This window comes from Anolis carolinensis, chromosome 3, assembly GCF_035594765.1.
Source record: "Anolis carolinensis isolate JA03-04 chromosome 3, rAnoCar3.1.pri, whole genome shotgun sequence".
Lineage (NCBI taxonomy): Eukaryota > Metazoa > Chordata > Lepidosauria > Squamata > Dactyloidae > Anolis > Anolis carolinensis.
The window spans coordinates 286,170,355-286,188,851 of record NC_085843.1 but is presented as its reverse complement, the minus strand read 5'-3'; the positions used below and the strand labels follow the sequence as shown (position 1 = coordinate 286,188,851).

The 18,497-nt window shown below is 41.5% G+C and overlaps 1 protein-coding gene and 1 long non-coding RNA gene across 4 annotated transcripts in view; one reads left to right on the top strand and one right to left on the bottom strand.

The window, feature by feature from the left end:
• The window catches only part of il1rap (interleukin 1 receptor accessory protein), a 177,415-nt gene that overhangs the window by 67,707 nt on the left and 91,211 nt on the right, over positions 1-18,497 (bottom strand). For both annotated transcript variants that reach the window (XM_062976939.1, XM_062976941.1), the window contains exons 4-6: positions 5,083-5,368; positions 4,173-4,365; positions 780-945 (exon numbers count right to left, since the gene is read on the bottom strand). In XM_062976939.1, coding sequence (XP_062833009.1) covers positions 780-945; positions 4,173-4,365; positions 5,083-5,368 — 645 coding nt within the window. The remainder of the gene's footprint in view (positions 1-779; positions 946-4,172; positions 4,366-5,082; positions 5,369-18,497) is intronic.
• On the top strand, positions 5,363-9,446 carry LOC134297938 (uncharacterized). 2 transcript variants are annotated; one of them, XR_010004911.1, is made up of 2 exons: positions 5,363-5,550; positions 9,250-9,446. It is a non-coding gene; the product is annotated as an uncharacterized LOC134297938 (long non-coding RNA). The 2 variants fall into 2 exon arrangements; XR_010004912.1 differs by lacking the exon at positions 5,363-5,550 and adding an exon at positions 6,587-6,704.

The window sequence follows — 18,497 nt, the reverse complement described above, 5'->3', positions numbered from 1 at the left end:
TGAATGAAGTGGCCAGCAGGTGCCGCGACTCACGAGTAGACCCGGATTTAGGTCTACTTTCCTGTCTTTTGGCGAACCAAGATTTATTTCCATGATCTCAAGTTCCTGACTTGCTACTAAGAACTATTCTTGAACATTTGGACCTTGCTCATCTGCCTACCTTGCTGACTTAATTCCCCACTCAAAGGCTATCATCAGTTTTGAGTGTGTTTCGGTTTCCGGACTTTGGACTCTAATACTGGACATATTCCTGGACATTTCTGGACTATCTTATACTTTTTCTTAAAGGGCTATTGCTTGCTCTACTTTTCCACCAATTCATTTTGGGATTATTATTTGCTTTAATAAAGATATTAAAAGATTATTGGTCTCTGTGTTGGTTTTCAGTGCTCTCGCTGCCTGGGCTGCAACATCTGTTGACAATTCTCAGACTCCTCTAGAAGGTCATCCTTATCTTTGCTCAATTGAGAACTTTCCACATTCCCCTGTTCCATCTGTTTTCCCAAGCTATCCGCAGCTCCCGAAGGCACCTGTCTTTCTGAGTCAACAACATTCCCTGGGACAAACTGCTGTTCCACATTTCCTGGAACAAACTGCTGAAACCCAAATCCCCTTTCATCATCATCAGACTGAACCACAACACTTTGTCTTTGCTCTAATAGCTTGTTCTTGGCCTTACAGCTCTTCTGATGTCTGTGGTGGAGTCTCCATTGGCCTGTAACACCCAGTCAGAAAAATTGTTTGTCAAAGCACAACAACAATAGTGAATAGCATCTTACCTACCACCTTCACCCTGAAGGTCCTGGTGAGGTTGAAATCCCGCCCATTCTCCCGATAAGTCGCAACGCAGCTGTAGTCGGCCGCATACATCTCGCGGACGATGATGAAGGTGAGGTTGATGCCGTGGGTCCTTCGCTCATAGAAGTTGTGCACCAGATTGCAGTTCTGCGACAAGGAGAGAAGCACCAACCTTTATGGCCAGGAAGGAGGACAAAAGGCACAGGCATTTGGAGCCCATTCCCCACCTTCGGTCCCTATAACACAGAGCTTTCCAAACATTTCATGTTGGTGACACACTTTTAAGGCATGCATCATTTCGCGACACTGTCACTCAGTTTTACTAGCAAACCAGGGGTTAAACCAACCCCATAAGAGAGATATGGATACATACTGTGTATACTCGAGAATAAGCCTAGTTTTTCAGCCCCTTTTTTAAGACTGAAAAATCCCGCCTCGGCTTATACTTGGGTGAGGGTCCTGGTTGGCTTATATTTGGGTCAGCTTATACTCGACAATATGTGGTACATTTATTATTATTGGTATTATTACATTTATTATTTTTCTCTATTATTGTTGCTACTATTACATTTATTTTACTCTATTTTTATTATTATTATTAATACATTTATTATTTCACTCTGATCTTATTATTATTATTATTATTATTATTATTATTGCATTTATTATTTTACCCTATTTATTATTATATGTATTATTTTCCTGTACTTATTATCATTATTATTATTACCTGTTTTTATTTCTGAAATTTACCACCCTCGGCTTATACTGGAGTCAATGTTTTCCCAGTTTTTTTTGTGGTAAAATTAGGTGCCTCGGCTTATATTCGGGTCGGCTTATACTTGAGTATATACAATATATACAAATGTAATAACAGAAAATATGGGGACACAACGTATCTCATGAAAACTTTTCATTAAATATATGATTTATTGTTTATTTTGCACAGACTCTTTACATTCGTGCAACACACTAATGTGTCGAGACACACAGTTTGGAAAGCTCTGCTATAATAGGTCAGACTTCCCACCCCAAACTCTCGCAGATATCTATTTTCATTACAGATTTTCTCAAAATGACACACGGAAGTTATGTGGCATCACTCTTTTGGAAGGATTCCCAATGAAAAGAGAGATATTTGTCAATTCTGTAGGAAGATAGTCAGAAAAGATACAGCTACACCATAGAATTAATGGAGCCTGACGTCGCTATCACAGCTGCAGCTCAATGCTATGGAATCCTGGGAGTTGGTTGAAAAATATATTTCCCAAGGGCTGAGATTGACACGAAGCTTCCAAATACAAAACATGATTGTTGTGTGCCTTCAAGTCATTTCTAAGCGGGAGATCTATCACAGAGTTTTCTTGGCAGGACTTGTCCAGAGGGGTTTATTCTTGCTTTGCTTAGTGGGTTTTCTATCATCTAGGCTTCAATGGTGCAACAGGCTCAGAGATTTTTACAAGTCGCCACGAATACTGATTAAACTAATATTATTTCTTTTTGGATAAATGTTTCCTTATCCCATTGGAAATAAACTCTTGTGTTGATCTTTATTCTGTGAAAATTTAAGAGGCCAGGAGTTCCTATCTGCCTTCTATGAGATTGCATCAGCCATTTGATACGAATATCGTAGGGATTGATAGATTGTGAGTCAAGACGTATTGTGCACAGAATCTGAACTGTGCAAAAATAAGCATTTCCTATGCAGTGGATAAGGAGCCCCTGGTAACACAGTAGATTAAACCAATGCACTGCTGAACTTGCTGATCAAAAGGTCAGTGGTTCAAATCCAGGGAGCGGGGTGAGCTCCCACTGTTACCCCCAGCTTCTGCCAACTTAGCAGTTCGAAAACATGCAAATGTGGATAGATCAATAGGTACTGCTCCGGCATGAAAGTAATGGCGCTCCATGAAATCTTGCCAATGGCCACATGACCTTGGAGATGACTCTGGACAACACTGGCTCTTTGCCTTAGAAATGGAGATGAACATCAACCTACAGTGTTGGATTTGACTTGACTTAATGCCAGGGGAAAACTTTTACCTTTACCTATGCAGCAGATATCATTTTACATGCAAAAGGTGACATTTATTTGCACAGAAAAAAATGATACATAGGAAATGCTTTCAAAAACAACAACAACACGTGTGAACATTGTTTGACAAATGCTTCCTGAACTGTGGAGACACTCCAAACAGCACATGAAATCACCTGGTTTTCAGCCCAAGGATACTACAGACTTGAGCTGGAGGATCTAGAGACTCTTGCAGAGATATTACCTCTAGGAATTTGCTTGTTGCTCCAGTGCAATACTATGGCAATTTCCAAGATCAATTTTTCTCCGGATGCAGGTAAGAAAAATTGGGAGTATGAGTTCTGTGGTTTATGGGGTCCTGCTCTAATTAGTACATCCTTTATACAAGTCCTTGGCAAAAATATTGCACCCAATCAGAATAGTCAGTCTATCAATTTTAGTTACTGTATATACTCGAGTATAAGCCTAGTTTTTCAGCCCTTTTTTTAAGACTGGAAAAGCCCCCCTCGGCTTATACTCGGGTTAGGGTCCTGTTTGGCTTATATTTGGGTCAGCTTATACTCGAGAATATATGGTACATTTATTATTTTTCTCTATTATTATTGGTATTATTACAATTATTATTTTTCTCTATTATTGTTGCTATTACATTTATTTTACTCTATTTTTATTATTATTATTAATACATTTATTATTTCACTCTGATTTTCTTCTTATTATTATTATTATTTTACTCTATTTATTACTACATGTATTATTTTCCTGTATTTATTATTATTATTATTATTATTATTATTATTATTATTATTATTATTAATACATGTATTATTTTACTCTATTATTATTAAAAGGATACATAAGCACATTTACATTGAAGAAGATGAGAATAATGATTTAATCAGAGTTGGACAATCTTATCTTAAATTAGAGCTTTATGTAAATATTCAAAAACATTTAACCTACTGATGCTTCAATTAATGTAATTTTATTGGTATCTATTTTTATTTCTGAAATTTACCACCCTCGGCTTATACTGGAGTCAATGTTTTCCCAGTTTTTTTGTGGTAAAATTAGGTGCCTTGTCAGGTATATACTCGAGTATATACGGTACTTTATTTTTATCCCAATCTAAAGACTCAAAGTTGTTGGAACAGATGTACCTACAGCCTTAGAAAGGTAACACATACCTCTTTGGGTAGGATCCTAGCCGCAGACCCAAAGCCCATGGTCTTCACTGACCCATCGTGGCCAAAGATACTTTGGTGGGAGTGAGGAGTCCCAAGGTTACAGCCCTCTCTCCAAACTGAAGCCCCCAAGAAGCATCAGCCCTTGTGCTTACCATAAACCAGTTGAACTTTGGCTGGACGTTGGCCGGAGAAAATCCTTCCACGTCTGGGCAGGTGAGGTTGATGTTGGTGTAGCTCAAGTACAGGAGGACTTCCTCAGGCTTCACGGCTTGGCTGACGCAGGACCCGGGGTCTTTGTTCACCACTTCCAGGGGGAAAGCGACTTTACTGCAGTACGTGGTGTTCCTGCAGAGAGGAAAACAGAAAGGGAAAGCTGAGACTCAATGAAGCATAGACTCTTTAGAGACAGAATAGACCCCAAGGGCCATCCAGACCAACTCGCTTCTGCCAGGAAAGAAGACACATTCAGTTCCTTTCTTGGACTTTGGTGACCAGGTGGAGGTCGGATCAAGCAGAAGAGGGAGTGGTCATTACATGTAACACCTTGATATAACCATAGATTCCTAGAACCTTGATTTTTAGAGCCAAGGAAAGAACCTTCTCCAAGCAAGTCCACAATGAAGGAGATGGGAGTCCATATTACATGTTCTTGGGAAGGAACCAGGCATCATCATCATCATCATCATCACATTCACTGTTATCATCACCACCACCACCATCATTGCCATCACCACCCACACCATCACCATTATTATCATCACCATCACCACCATCACCTTCACTACCACCACCATCACCACTATCATCATCTCTATTACCACCACTACCATCGCTATTACCATCACCCCATCACTATTACCATCACCATCATCATCACTGGCAATATCATCATCAACATCACCATCATCGTAATCATCACCACCATCATAACTACAACATCATCACCACCCCCACCACCATCATCGTCATAATCACCACCACCATCACTAGCAATATCATCATCATCATCATCATCACCATCATCATCACCATCACCATCACCACCCTCATCATGATGCTTACCTGAGCATGCAGGTGTAGTTCCCGGTGTCGTTGAGGAGCGCAGGGCGGAACCAGAGGGTGTCCTTCTCCTTGCTGATGTGGTTGTCTGGGAGGCGGAAGTTGATGGGCTCCTCCAGGTCCTGCCCTCGCCCGATCCAGTACCAGATGAGGGTCAATCCGGCCGAGTGGGCAGTGCTGTAGTTGTACTTCAGGAAGGCCTCAAAGAGTGGGCACTTGATCCTGGCTGGCTCCCCATTGTAGACCGGCTTGTGCTTCATGGTGTCCACTCCCCAGTCATCGCAGCGCTCTGCAAAGGAAGGGCAATGGTGTGAAACCACATCGAGTACCAAGATGGACTGCTGAGGTTCAAGAAGAAGCAGAAATGGGGAGCCCTTGTTGTGTTTCTTGGGGTTGAACAACCTACATATTCATGGAGGATATGTTCCTTGTGGAAGCAGGGAACTGTGGGTAATAGCGAACCTTACTGAGGTGAATGACTTTTGCTAGAATGTATCATCGAAAATTCCTAGAGTTTTATCTTCTCTGAGAATTTGCTAGATCCTCTAGGGTGGCTCCTTGGTAACTTAGCAATGAAACAGAAAACCATGGATAGGAGTAAATCTTATTGAAATGAATGATTTCCACTAGAAGTTAACAGAGACTTTTTGGATTGCCTGAACATTCTTAGAATAGTTGCTTCTCTATGAATTGGTTAGGTCTTCACAGGTGACTCCATGGAAACTCACAGTGGAAAGCGGACACCATGGACAATAATGAATTTACTGAAATGGATGATGTGAAGGGACCTACGAATGACTAAGGTTCTTTCAGGCAGGGGGAATCTTTTTATCCCACCTGCTGCCCCAAATTTGTAAAGAATAATAACAACTGCCACCAATTTGGAAAGATGCAACCACCAAAGACTCAGGGAGGAGACCTTTTACTTTTACTTCCTTCTTCTTTTTATTCACTTTAGATGGTAGCGTAACTTGGTTCAGAATATATGCGACAGAGGCTTAGATGTTGGAAGAACAATAACAAGTTTATTCAGGCACAGAGCTTAGTGGTTACAATATTGTTTCTCACGTAGAGGTATTCTTATTAACAGTTACAATTCTAGAGTAAGATGAATCAACTCTCTAAAGTATCACTTCTTTTACCTAAGGTAGTTAAACCCTATTCCTCTGCCATTTTTATACCACAGTCACCCCTGTGATATGCTATCACAGATTCTCTGTGCCTTACCAGGACACAGATTATATTAAATAAGCCACCAAACTTATTTTAAACTGACTCAAAATGTACAACTGAGTCCCCTTGATCCCATCAACTTAGGAACAGTCTTCCCCGTGCCTCATCAGAGCACAGACTGCCTCTCTTTTTTAAAACTCTGCACTTCTTCAACTAAACGGCAGTTGGCTCCGCCTACTTCTCCATGGCAACCAGCCTATGAGTGCTGAGATACAATAACTGTAATACTTACCCTTTTAAAACACAAACACACAATTAAACATAACATCCTGTAAACCAAAAATTTGTACTTCATTACAGATGACTTCTACTAAACTTTAAATAGAGTTGCCTTGGAGGACCCAGAACATTAGAGAGGTACCCCTCTCTAGGAAATTGTTAAATCATCCAAGGTGAGTAACATGTGATCAGAAACCCAACATAGTGAACTGTAATGACATGAATGACTTTTAACAGAAATCATTCATAGTGTTGAATTGGAGGATCTAGAACGTCCTAGAGGTATCCTCCAATGCTAGTTGGCTTCCTCTCGTGTCCTCTCTTTGCTTTCTCTTCTCCAAACGAAACATCCCCAGCTCCCTCAGCTGCATCTCAGAGAGATTCATAGTTTTCAGACCTTTGACCATTTCCTTTCACAGGACTGTTTCCAAGCTAGGTGTTCTTCTAGCCTATCTTTGTGCATTTCATTTTTGTTGCTGTACTGCAGTGCCATACATTTCTCTCTGTTGGAATTCACTGCGCTAGTCTTGGCCCAGCTATCAAAAATGACCTTTTAAGGTCATTTTGGATCCTGATCCTGTCCTGTGAGGCATTTAACCTTATAAGACTTGTGACACTTTGAGTAATAAAAAAAGGAATAAAGAGTTGGCAAAGATGGTCAATGCATTTTTTAGGAAATAGTCCACAAATTCACAAGAAGGACAGAGAGTCTGAACAGTTGGAAAGGACTGTGGCCCAGAGCCAAGGAAAAGTCCGGCATCATTTTTCCTTACGAAAAGGAGAAAGGAGGATGATTTAAGTCTGGTGGCCCAATGCCCAAGAAGGAAGGAAGCAAGGAAAGGAAGATGGAAGGGATGCAATGGACAGATTAAGATGAGAAGACCTCAAAAAGACATCATCTATTCTTTATGGATTTCTTGAGCAATAAGACAACTAATCATCGAATACTTTATGGTTATGACTACAGTCTGAGCATCCTTTCTCTGGAACCAGAAATGTCTAATTTTTCAAATTTTGGAATATTGCATAAACGCAATGAGACACCTTAGAGACGGGACCCAAATCTGAATACAAAATTCATGTATGCTTCTTATATATCACAGAATCACAGAATCATAGAATTGGAAGAGACCTGGTGGCCCACCCAGTCCAACCCCATTCTGCCAAGAAGTAGGAAAATTGCATTCAAAGCACCCCCAACAGATGGACATCCAGCCTCTGATTCAAAGCCTCCAAAGAAGGAGCCTCCACCACACGCCAGGGCAGAGAGTTCCTTTGCTGAACAGCTCTCTCTCACTGTGAGGAAGTTCTTCCTAATGTTCAGGTGGAATCTCCATTCTTGTAGTTTGAAGCCATTGTTCCGTGTCCTAGTCTCCAGGGCAGCAGAAACAAGCTTGCTCCCTCCTCCCTATGACCTCCCCTCACATATTTATATTTGGCCCTCATCATGTCTCCTCTCAGCCTCCTCTTCTGCAGGCTAAACATGCCCAGCTCTTTCAGCCGCTCCTCATAGAGATTCTTGTTCTCCAGACCCTTGAGCCTTTGAGTCTCCCTCCTCTGGACACATTCCACCTTAAGAGTCAACATCTCCCTTTGATTGTGATGCCCAGAATTGGACACAGTGTGATTCCAAGTGTGGTCTGACCAAGGCGGAAAAGAGGGGGGGGGTATGACTTCCCTGGATCTAGGCACTAGACTCCTATTGATGCAGGCCAAAATCCCGTTGGCAGGCCTGACTTGGCAAGAGATATAGGCTCAATAACCAACATTGACCAGACTGCTGGAACATCCCTCTGGGCTCTCTAATATAGACATGAAATCATGCCGTCATCCCCAACTACCTGATAATGGATTTTTCTCTAACAAGTGCCAAGTCTGTGGATCAGCCTGGAGTTTACGAAAATCAAGCCTCCTATCTATCAGCTCATTAACCTCTCCACCTGGCATGTCATCCTCTGAACTTGCTTCTGTAGAGAAAGACTTCACAGCAGCATCTGGGCCCCTCTCTGGAATGTGGCCTTCACTAGCTGGTGGAGACAGAGACTGCTCCGTTTCAGGACTTGAAATCTCATGCTCGCTCGCAGGCCCAGAAATCCCATGATCCATTTCCTCATTGACATTAGGAGCAGGCACAATCATGGGCTGAACTATAACGTACTGCTGTCGAGCCAGGTATCGCCCATTCTGTATCTTGTTCACATAGCCTGAAGGTAATTTTATATATAATACTTTAAATAACTTTGTGTATGAAACAAAGTTTGGGTACATCAGAAAGCAAAGCAAAATTATGAGGAATTCTGGATTTTGGAATTCCAGAAAAAGGATATCTGGGATAAACTCAACTTTTATTTATAACTCTAGCAAGTTGACTTGCAAGCTGTATAATAACATAATGATATGTATTAACTATTATCTTCCTTACTAGAGTTTTTTCCTTGACGTGGATCAGAGTTCTTTTGTGTTTTAGTTAGCTCATGTTGGGTTAGGTTGTTTTTGAAGTATTTGCTAGTGACGTTCTGCATAGTTCAGTTTTAGTCTTAGCCTTCCATATGCATTCCATGGATGGCCTTTACCCCGTCTTTCCTTTTGTGTGTGGATCATTTGCTGTAATTGGATGTTGTGGCCTTTTCATGTTCCAAAATCTAATTAATTTAAACGTAAGGAGAGAAATGATCTACTGTATCCAGCAGAGTTCTAACCATTCTGTCTTTTTCATAGCAATCTGGGAACCCGAAGGTGCCAAAAAATGAAAAACACCAGGAACACAAAAACCGGCACACAGATCAAAACAAAAACGGAGAGACGATGCCAACACAAAACATCTCGTTGAGTGAAAAACGTTCTCAGAAGATGTTTTCATCCATCAAAGATGCTGTGACTCTTGGACGTGCATTAAAACCCGCAAATACGTATTACATATTTGTTTGCACGCTTTCCCCAAAGAAGATTGCAACCCTTTAGATCTGCAACTTGTGAATTCAAGCCAAATTCTTCCTTCAAGAGGGGCATCTGCATCATAGATCCAGTCTGAATGTAGTCTCAACACCTTTAACTGCCCTGGCTCAGTGCGATGGGATCCTGGGAGTTGTAGTTTGAGGGGGCACAGCACTCTTTGGCAGGGAAGGCAAAAGACTTTGTCAAACTACATTTCCTAGGATTTCGCAGCACTGAGCCAGGGCAGCTCAAGTGAGGTCGATCTGCATAACTCTACATTATGGGTCTTTGGAACCAGGTGCAAGATGCTGACTTGTTCCACAAAAGCTGATGGAACCAACATTTCTTAAGAGTTCATCCCAAAGATACCACACATACACACACACATATTCCTTTACATACTGATATTCCAGACTCACAGGATCATGTCTTTGAACTTGATGCATCAACAAGTTCTTTTATGCACCTGGCTTTTATACATCCAGTCAAAGTCCATGGAAGCTGAGCAGAACAAGTGGTGCCGCTAAGCGTTGCACACGCAGACAGACCTGCATGGAAATCTGCAACCACACATTCCATATCTGTTTGCACATTCCCCCCAGATTTCTAGAACACTCTTCTTTAACCCCACAGGGCTTTGGGCACTTTGGCTATTCATTCTACAATTTAGATGCATTTAGATGTATCCTCAGTTTCTCAGTGTGTTCTAGATATCTGGGGGAAAATATGCAAACAGATATGGAATGTGTGGTTGCAGATTTCCATGCAGATCTGCAGTTCAAGCCCTCCTGAGAGAAAGCCAGACAGATTCTGCTTAAAACCCACAGAGAAAGAAGGATTTTTCCACTGGACAACCAGCAACATATTCTATCCGAAAACAAGCTAACCCTCTTCTCAGTGTGACATCCTTTCAAATATTTAAACAGGGTTTTCATGTTCTCTTCTCAACCTTCTCTTCTCCAAGCTAGACATATTTAGCTCCCTCAGCCATTCTTCAGAAGGATTCTTGGCTTCTAAACCTAGGACCATTTTGGTTGCCCATCTCCAGACATCATCATCATCATAGCTGCCATCATCATCACCACCACCGTCATCATCATCATTATAATCATCACAATCATCACCATCATCATCACCATCCACCATCACCATCACAACCACCATGATCATCACAATCACAACCATCAACATTATCAGCATCACCACCAACATCATCGTTATAATCATCACCATCACAATCATCATCATCACCATCCACCATCACCATGACCATGACCATCACAACCACCAAGATCATCACAATCACAACCACCAACATCATCAACCACCAACATCATCGTTATAATCATCACCATCACAATCATCATCATCACCATCCACTATCACCATGACCATCACAACCACCATGATCATCACAATCACAACCACCAACGTCATCACCATCACCACCAACATCATCGTTATAATCATCACCATCACAATCATCATCATCACCATCCACCATCACCATGACCATGACCATCACAACCACCAAGATCATCACAATCACAACCCAACATCATCAACCACCAACATCATCGTTATAATCATCACCATCACAATCATCATCATCACCATCCACCATCACCATGACCATCACAACCACCATGATCATCACAATCACAACCACCAACATCATCACCATCACCACCAACATCATCGTTATAATCATCACCATCACAATCATCATCATCACCATCCACCATCACCATGACCATGACCATCACAACCACCAAGATCATCACAATCACAACCACCAACATCATCAACCACCAACATCATCGTTATAATCATCACCATCACAATCATCATCATCACCATCCACCATCACCATGACCATCACAACCACCATGATCATCACAATCACAACCACCAACATCATCACCATCACCACCAACATCATCGTTATAATCATCACCATCACAATCATCATCATCACCATCCACCATCACCATGACCATGACCATCACAACCACCAAGATCATCACAATCACAACCACCAACATCATCAACCACCAACATCATCGTTATAATCATCACCATCACAATCATCATCATCACCATCCACCATCACCATGACCATCACAACCACCAAGATCATCACAATCACAACCACCAACATCATCACCCACCAACATCATCGTTATAATCATCACCATCACAATCATCATCATCACCATCCACCATCACCATGACCATCACAACCACCATGATCATCACAATCACAACCACCAACATCATCACCATCACCACCAACATCATCGTTATAATCATCACCATCACAATCATCATCATCACCATCCACCATCACCATGACCATGACCATCACAACCACCAAGATCATCACAATCACAACCACCAACATCATCAACCACCAACATCATCGTTATAATCATCACCATCACAATCATCATCATCACCATCCACCATCACCATGACCATCACAACCACCATGATCATCACAATCACAACCACCAACATCATCACCATCACCACCAACATCATCGTTATAATCATCACCATCACAATCATCATCATCACCATCCACCATCACCATGACCATGACCATCACAACCACCAAGATCATCACAATCACAACCACCAACATCATCAACCACCAACATCATCGTTATAATCATCACCATCACAATCATCATCATCACCATCCACCATCACCATGACCATCACAACCACCAAGATCATCACAATCACAACCACCAACATCATCACCCACCAACATCATCGTTATAATCATCACCATCACAATCATCATCATCACCATCCACCATCACCATGACCATCACAACCACCATGATCATCACAATCACAACCACCAACATCATCAACATCATCATCAACATCACCACCATCCCCACCACCATCATGATTAATAATAATAATAAACTTTATTTTTATATCCCGCCCCATCTCCCCGAAGGGACTCGGGGCAGCTCACACCAGGGACAAGCCCGAACAACGACACAACATATTTGACAAAACTTAAAACATTTCAACGATACACAAAATAAAATAATGGACAATACATTAAAATCCAAGCAGACAAAATCAGAGTAATTAAAAGCGAACCAACGGGGACAGGTTTCATAAAGTGCTATATCATGGAAATGAGTAACAGTGATAAAGTGCCATACGGTTTTATGAACATAAAGAAGTATTCTGATGACAACTCTATTGGGCCTATTCATGTTTTCAATTCATAATCGTGTTTCCAAGCCAGGTGTCACTCATCCTAAGTGTACTTCCATGCATTGCCCTCTGTTGAGATCTATCTTGTTAGTCTTGGCCCAGTCCTCTAACCCAGGGGTCCCCAAACTTTTTAAACAGGGGGCCAGTTCACAGTCCTTCAGACCGTTGGAGGGCCGGACTAGAGTTTTGTTTTTTTTAAAAAAACTATGAACAAATTGCTATGCACTCTGCACATGCCTCATTTTGAAGTAAAAAACAAAAAACAAAACGGGAACAAATACAGCCTTGATGTTAATAATAATAATAATAATAATAATAATAATAACAACAACAACAATAACAACAAAGAGGGTTGGAAGAGAGCCCTTGGGCCACTGAGTCCAACCCCCCTTCTGCCTTTGTGCACCAAAAGCACAAGCAAAGCACCCCTGACAGATGGCCACCCAGACTCAATGATTAATAATAATAATAATAATAATAATAATAATAATAATAATAATAATAATAATAATAATAAAAAAGAGGGTTGGAAGAGACCCCTTGGGCCATTGAGTCCAACCCCCTTCTGCCTTTGTGCACCAAAAGCACAAGCAAAGCACCCCTGACAGATGGCCACCCAACCTCAATTTTAATAATAATAATAATAATAATAATAATAATAATAATAATAATAATAATAATAATAAAGAGGGTTGGAAGAGACCCCTTGGGCCATTGAATCCAACCCCCTTCTGCCTTTGTGCACCCAAAGCACAAGCAAAGCACCCCTGACAGATGGCCACCCAACCTCAATTTTAATAATAATAATAATAATAATAATAATAATAATAATAATAATAATAATAAAGAGGGTTGGAAGAGACCCCTTGGGCCATTGAGTCCAACCCCCTTCTGCCTTTGTGCACCAAAAGCACAAGCAAAGCACCCCTGACAGATGGCCACCCAACCTCAATTTTAATAATAATAATAATAATAATAATAATAATAATAATAATAATAATAAGGGTTGGAAGAGACCCCTTGGGCTATTGAGTCCAACCCCCTTCTGCCTTTGTGCACCCAAAGCACAAGCAAAGCACCCCTGACAGATGGCCACCCAACCTCAATTTTAATAATAATAATAATAATAATAATAATAGTAATAATAATAATAAAGAGGGTTGGAAGAGACCCCTTGGGCCATTGAGTCCAACCCCCTTCTGCCTTTGTGCACAAAAGCACAAGCAAAGCATCCCTGACAGATGGCCACCCAGCCTCAATTTAATAATAATAATAATAATAATAATAATAATAATAATAATAAGGGTTGGAAGAGACCCCTTGGGCCATTGAGTCCAACCCCCTTCTGCCTTTGTGCACAAAAGCACAAGCAAAGCATCCCTGACAGATGGCCACCCAGCCTCAATTTAATAATAATAATAATAATAATAATAATAATAATAATAATAAGGGTTGGAAGAGACCCCTTGGGCTATTGAGTCCAACCCCCTTCTGCCTTTGTGCACCCAAAGCACAAGCAAAGCACCCCTGACAGATGGCCACCCAACCTCAATTTTAATAATAATAATAATAATAATAGTAATAATAATAATAAAGAGGGTTGGAAGAGACCCCTTGGGCCATTGAGTCCAACCCCCTTCTGCCTTTGTGCACAAAAGCACAAGCAAAGCATCCCTGACAGATGGCCACCCAGCCTCAATTTAATAATAATAATAATAATAATAATAATAAGGGTTGGAAGAGACCCCTTGGGCCATTGAGTCCAACCCCCTTCTGCCTTTGTGCACAAAAGCACAAGCAAAGCATCCCTGACAGATGGCCACCCAGCCTCAATTTAATAATAATAATAATAATAATAATAATAATAATAATAATAATAAGGGTTGGAAGAGACCCCTTGGGCTATTGAGTCCAACCCCCTTTTGCCTTTGTGCACCCAAAGCACAAGCAAAGCACCCCTGACAGATGGCCACCCAGACTCAATGATAATAATAATAATAATAATAATAATAATAATAATAATAATAATAAAAAGAGGGTTGGAAGAGACCTCTTGGGCCATTGAGTCCAACCCCCTTCTGCCTTTGTGCACCCAAAGCACAAGCAAAGCGCCCCTGACAGATGGCCACCCAACCTCAATTTTAATAATAATAATAATAATAATAATAATAATAATAAAAAAGAGGGTTGGAAGAGACCCCTTGGGCCATTGAGTCCAACCCCCTTCTGCCTTTGTGCACCCAAAGCACAAGCAAAGCGCCCCTGACAGATGGCCACCCAACCTCAATTTTAATAATAATAATAATAATAATAATAATAATAATAATAATAATAATAAAGAGGGTTGGAAGAGACCCCTTGGGCCATTGAGTCCAAAGCCTTTCTGCCTTTGTGCACAAAAGCACAAGCAAAGCATCCCTGACAGATGGCCACCCAGCCTCAATTTAATAATAATAATAATAATAATAATAATAATAATAATAATAAGGGTTGGAAGAGACCCCTTGGGCTATTGAGTCCAACCCCCTTCTGCCTTTGTGCACCCAAAGCACAAGCAAAGCACCCCTGACAGATGGCCACCCAACCTCAATTTTAATAATAATAATAATAATAATAGTAATAATAATAATAAAGAGGGTTGGAAGAGACCCCTTGGGCCATTGAGTCCAACCCCCTTCTGCCTTTGTGCACAAAAGCACAAGCAAAGCATCCCTGACAGATGGCCACCCAGCCTCAATTTAATAATAATAATAATAATAATAATAATAAGGGTTGGAAGAGACCCCTTGGGCCATTGAGTCCAACCCCCTTCTGCCTTTGTGCACAAAAGCACAAGCAAAGCATCCCTGACAGATGGCCACCCAGCCTCAATTTAATAATAATAATAATAATAATAATAATAATAATAATAATAATAAGGGTTGGAAGAGACCCCTTGGGCTATTGAGTCCAACCCCCTTTTGCCTTTGTGCACCCAAAGCACAAGCAAAGCACCCCTGACAGATGGCCACCCAGACTCAATGATAATAATAATAATAATAATAATAATAATAATAATAATAATAATAAAAAGAGGGTTGGAAGAGACCTCTTGGGCCATTGAGTCCAACCCCCTTCTGCCTTTGTGCACCCAAAGCACAAGCAAAGCGCCCCTGACAGATGGCCACCCAACCTCAATTTTAATAATAATAATAATAATAATAATAATAATAATAAAAAAGAGGGTTGGAAGAGACCCCTTGGGCCATTGAGTCCAACCCCCTTCTGCCTTTGTGCACCCAAAGCACAAGCAAAGCGCCCCTGACAGATGGCCACCCAACCTCAATTTTAATAATAATAATAATAATAATAATAATAATAATAATAATAATAATAAAGAGGGTTGGAAGAGACCCCTTGGGCCATTGAGTCCAAAGCCTTTCTGCCTTTGTGCACAAAAGCACAAGCAAAGCATCCCTGACAGATGGCCACCCAGCCTCAATTTAATAATAATAATAATAATAATAATAATAATAATAATAATAATAATAAGGGTTGTAAGAGAAGAAGAGACCCCTTTAGCCCAACCCCCTTCTGCCCTTGTGCTGTGGGGGCTGGATAAATGGCTTCGATGGGCCGCATCCGGCCCCCGGGCCTTAGTTTGGGGACCCCTTCTCTAACCCATTACGGTCATTTTGGATTCCAATCCCGTCCTCTCCTGATTTGATCTGTCTACCTGTCTCTCAGTCTCTCTGTGGTTCGTCACCAGGAGGAGGGATCCTACAGGGTCGGAGAGTCCCGTGACTGGTGAGGAAGACAAATGGGCCTGTCAGCCCTTCTGGCTAGTGACATGCCAACCCGTTAATCTTGTGAGCTTCAGTCTCCATCTGTTTTCCTCAAGGCATGACTTTAGTAGACAGACAGCCCTGGCACCCGTCTAGACAGAGCAGGCTTGGAGGGAGGCATGGCAATGGAGACCTGACACCAAGAAAGCATCTTTGGTGCACAGTCCGCCCACTGAGCACTCTGCACGTCCCCTTTGGGTCTCTCTTCCTTGTCATGAGCCAATTCTGTAGGTTATTTGTCAATATCCATAGCTGCAGAAGCTATGCAGAAGCTGCATTCCCTTTCTTTAGTGCAAGAGAAGATACAAGTGTTTGGGCTTCAAAGATTGTTCAGAGATATTCTTCCAAAATGCTCACAAAACACATTTTTTTTGAGTGTTGAGACACACAAATGGAAAGAATCCTGGGCAATGGACTGGATGACCTGCCTTGAAGGATCATGGACCCTCCTTTGTCTGGAGGTCTTTACTCCAAGGTTAGATGGACATCCCCCAGACTGCTTTAGTACCTGCACTACAGAAGGGGGTTGGATTAAATGGCCCTTGGGGGCTTCTTAAGCTACCTGAAGCAGAAAGGAAGGGACTGGCAACAGACCTCAAACATATTAGGGATATATTGTCAAAGGCTTTCACAGCTGGAGTCACTGGGGTGTTGTGTGGTTTCCAAACGAATAATCTAAAATGGGCTCTACAGGCTAATGAAGAGACATCAGAAGAGATGCAAGACCAAGAACAAGCCTCAGGAATAAAGACCAAGATCCACCCAGTGGGAAAGTGTTCTTACAATACACCAAGGGAGCCATGGACCTCATAGAGGAAACACAACCTACGAACTTTTATGGTTTGCAAAGGCACTGTGCTGTGTGTGTTAGAAAATGAAGTGCATAAAGCCAATTGGCTGAGCTTGCAAAGACCCGGGGATTCATTTTGATACTGTTTCTGTTCTGCTGTTGCAGAACCAGTTTGGACATTTTTTTTCAGTGCTGACTGAGTACTGCTGGTGAAGAGAGCGGTGTACTCAGAGAGGCCTTGCTATTTTGGAGGTCTGTTTGCTGCTGAGAAAAAGAGGGTGAAGAACCAGAACTGTATTCTTCTCTGAAGCAGATTTGTGGACTGAGAAAGGGTTGTTTATGACTGTGGACTTCTATAAGCAATCAGAGGGACCATGGTAAATGCCACTGTTCTTTTGATTTCTTATAGAATCATAGAATCAAAGAGTTGGAAGAGACCTCACGGGCCATCCAGTCCAACCCCCTACATGAAGCAGAAAAATCTCATTCAAAGCACCCCTGATAGATGGCCATCCAGCTTCTGTTTAAAAGCCTCCAAAGAAGGAGGCTCTTGGAATTAGTAAAGTTCCTGTACACTTGTTCTGAAACCTGAGTGGTGCATCATTGTTCTGTGGGTGACTCTGGGTCGCGGGCACACGTAAGAGCTTCCACTTATCATCCTCAATTTGTAACACAAACCATCTACAGACCCACCAAGAAAATTCAAGAAATGCTACGTTCAGCAAAGGATAAGAGGGATCTTCTCACCTTTGCAGGAGTCTACCGTATACCATGCAGCTGTGGACAAGAAGTCTACAGAAGGATCACCAAACACAGACACAAATCAAGGAACAAATCAAAGAACACAGAAGGCTCTAAAGACTGATTCATCCAGAGAAGTCAGCCATAGCAGAGCCCTTGAGGAACCAACCTGGACACAGCAGATTCTTTGAGAACACAGAAATGCTGGACCACTCTCACAACCATCATGTCAGACTATACAGAGAAGCCATTGAAATCCACAAGAAGCATGTGGACAATTTCAAAAGAAAGGAGGAAACCATGAAAATAAACAAAATCTGGCTACCAGTATTTTAAAAAACACCAGAGTCAAGATAGCAACTAAGGAACACTATTCAGACACAGGAGGTCACCAGGCAGCAAGCAATAAAGGGCTAGAGCAGGGGTCCCCA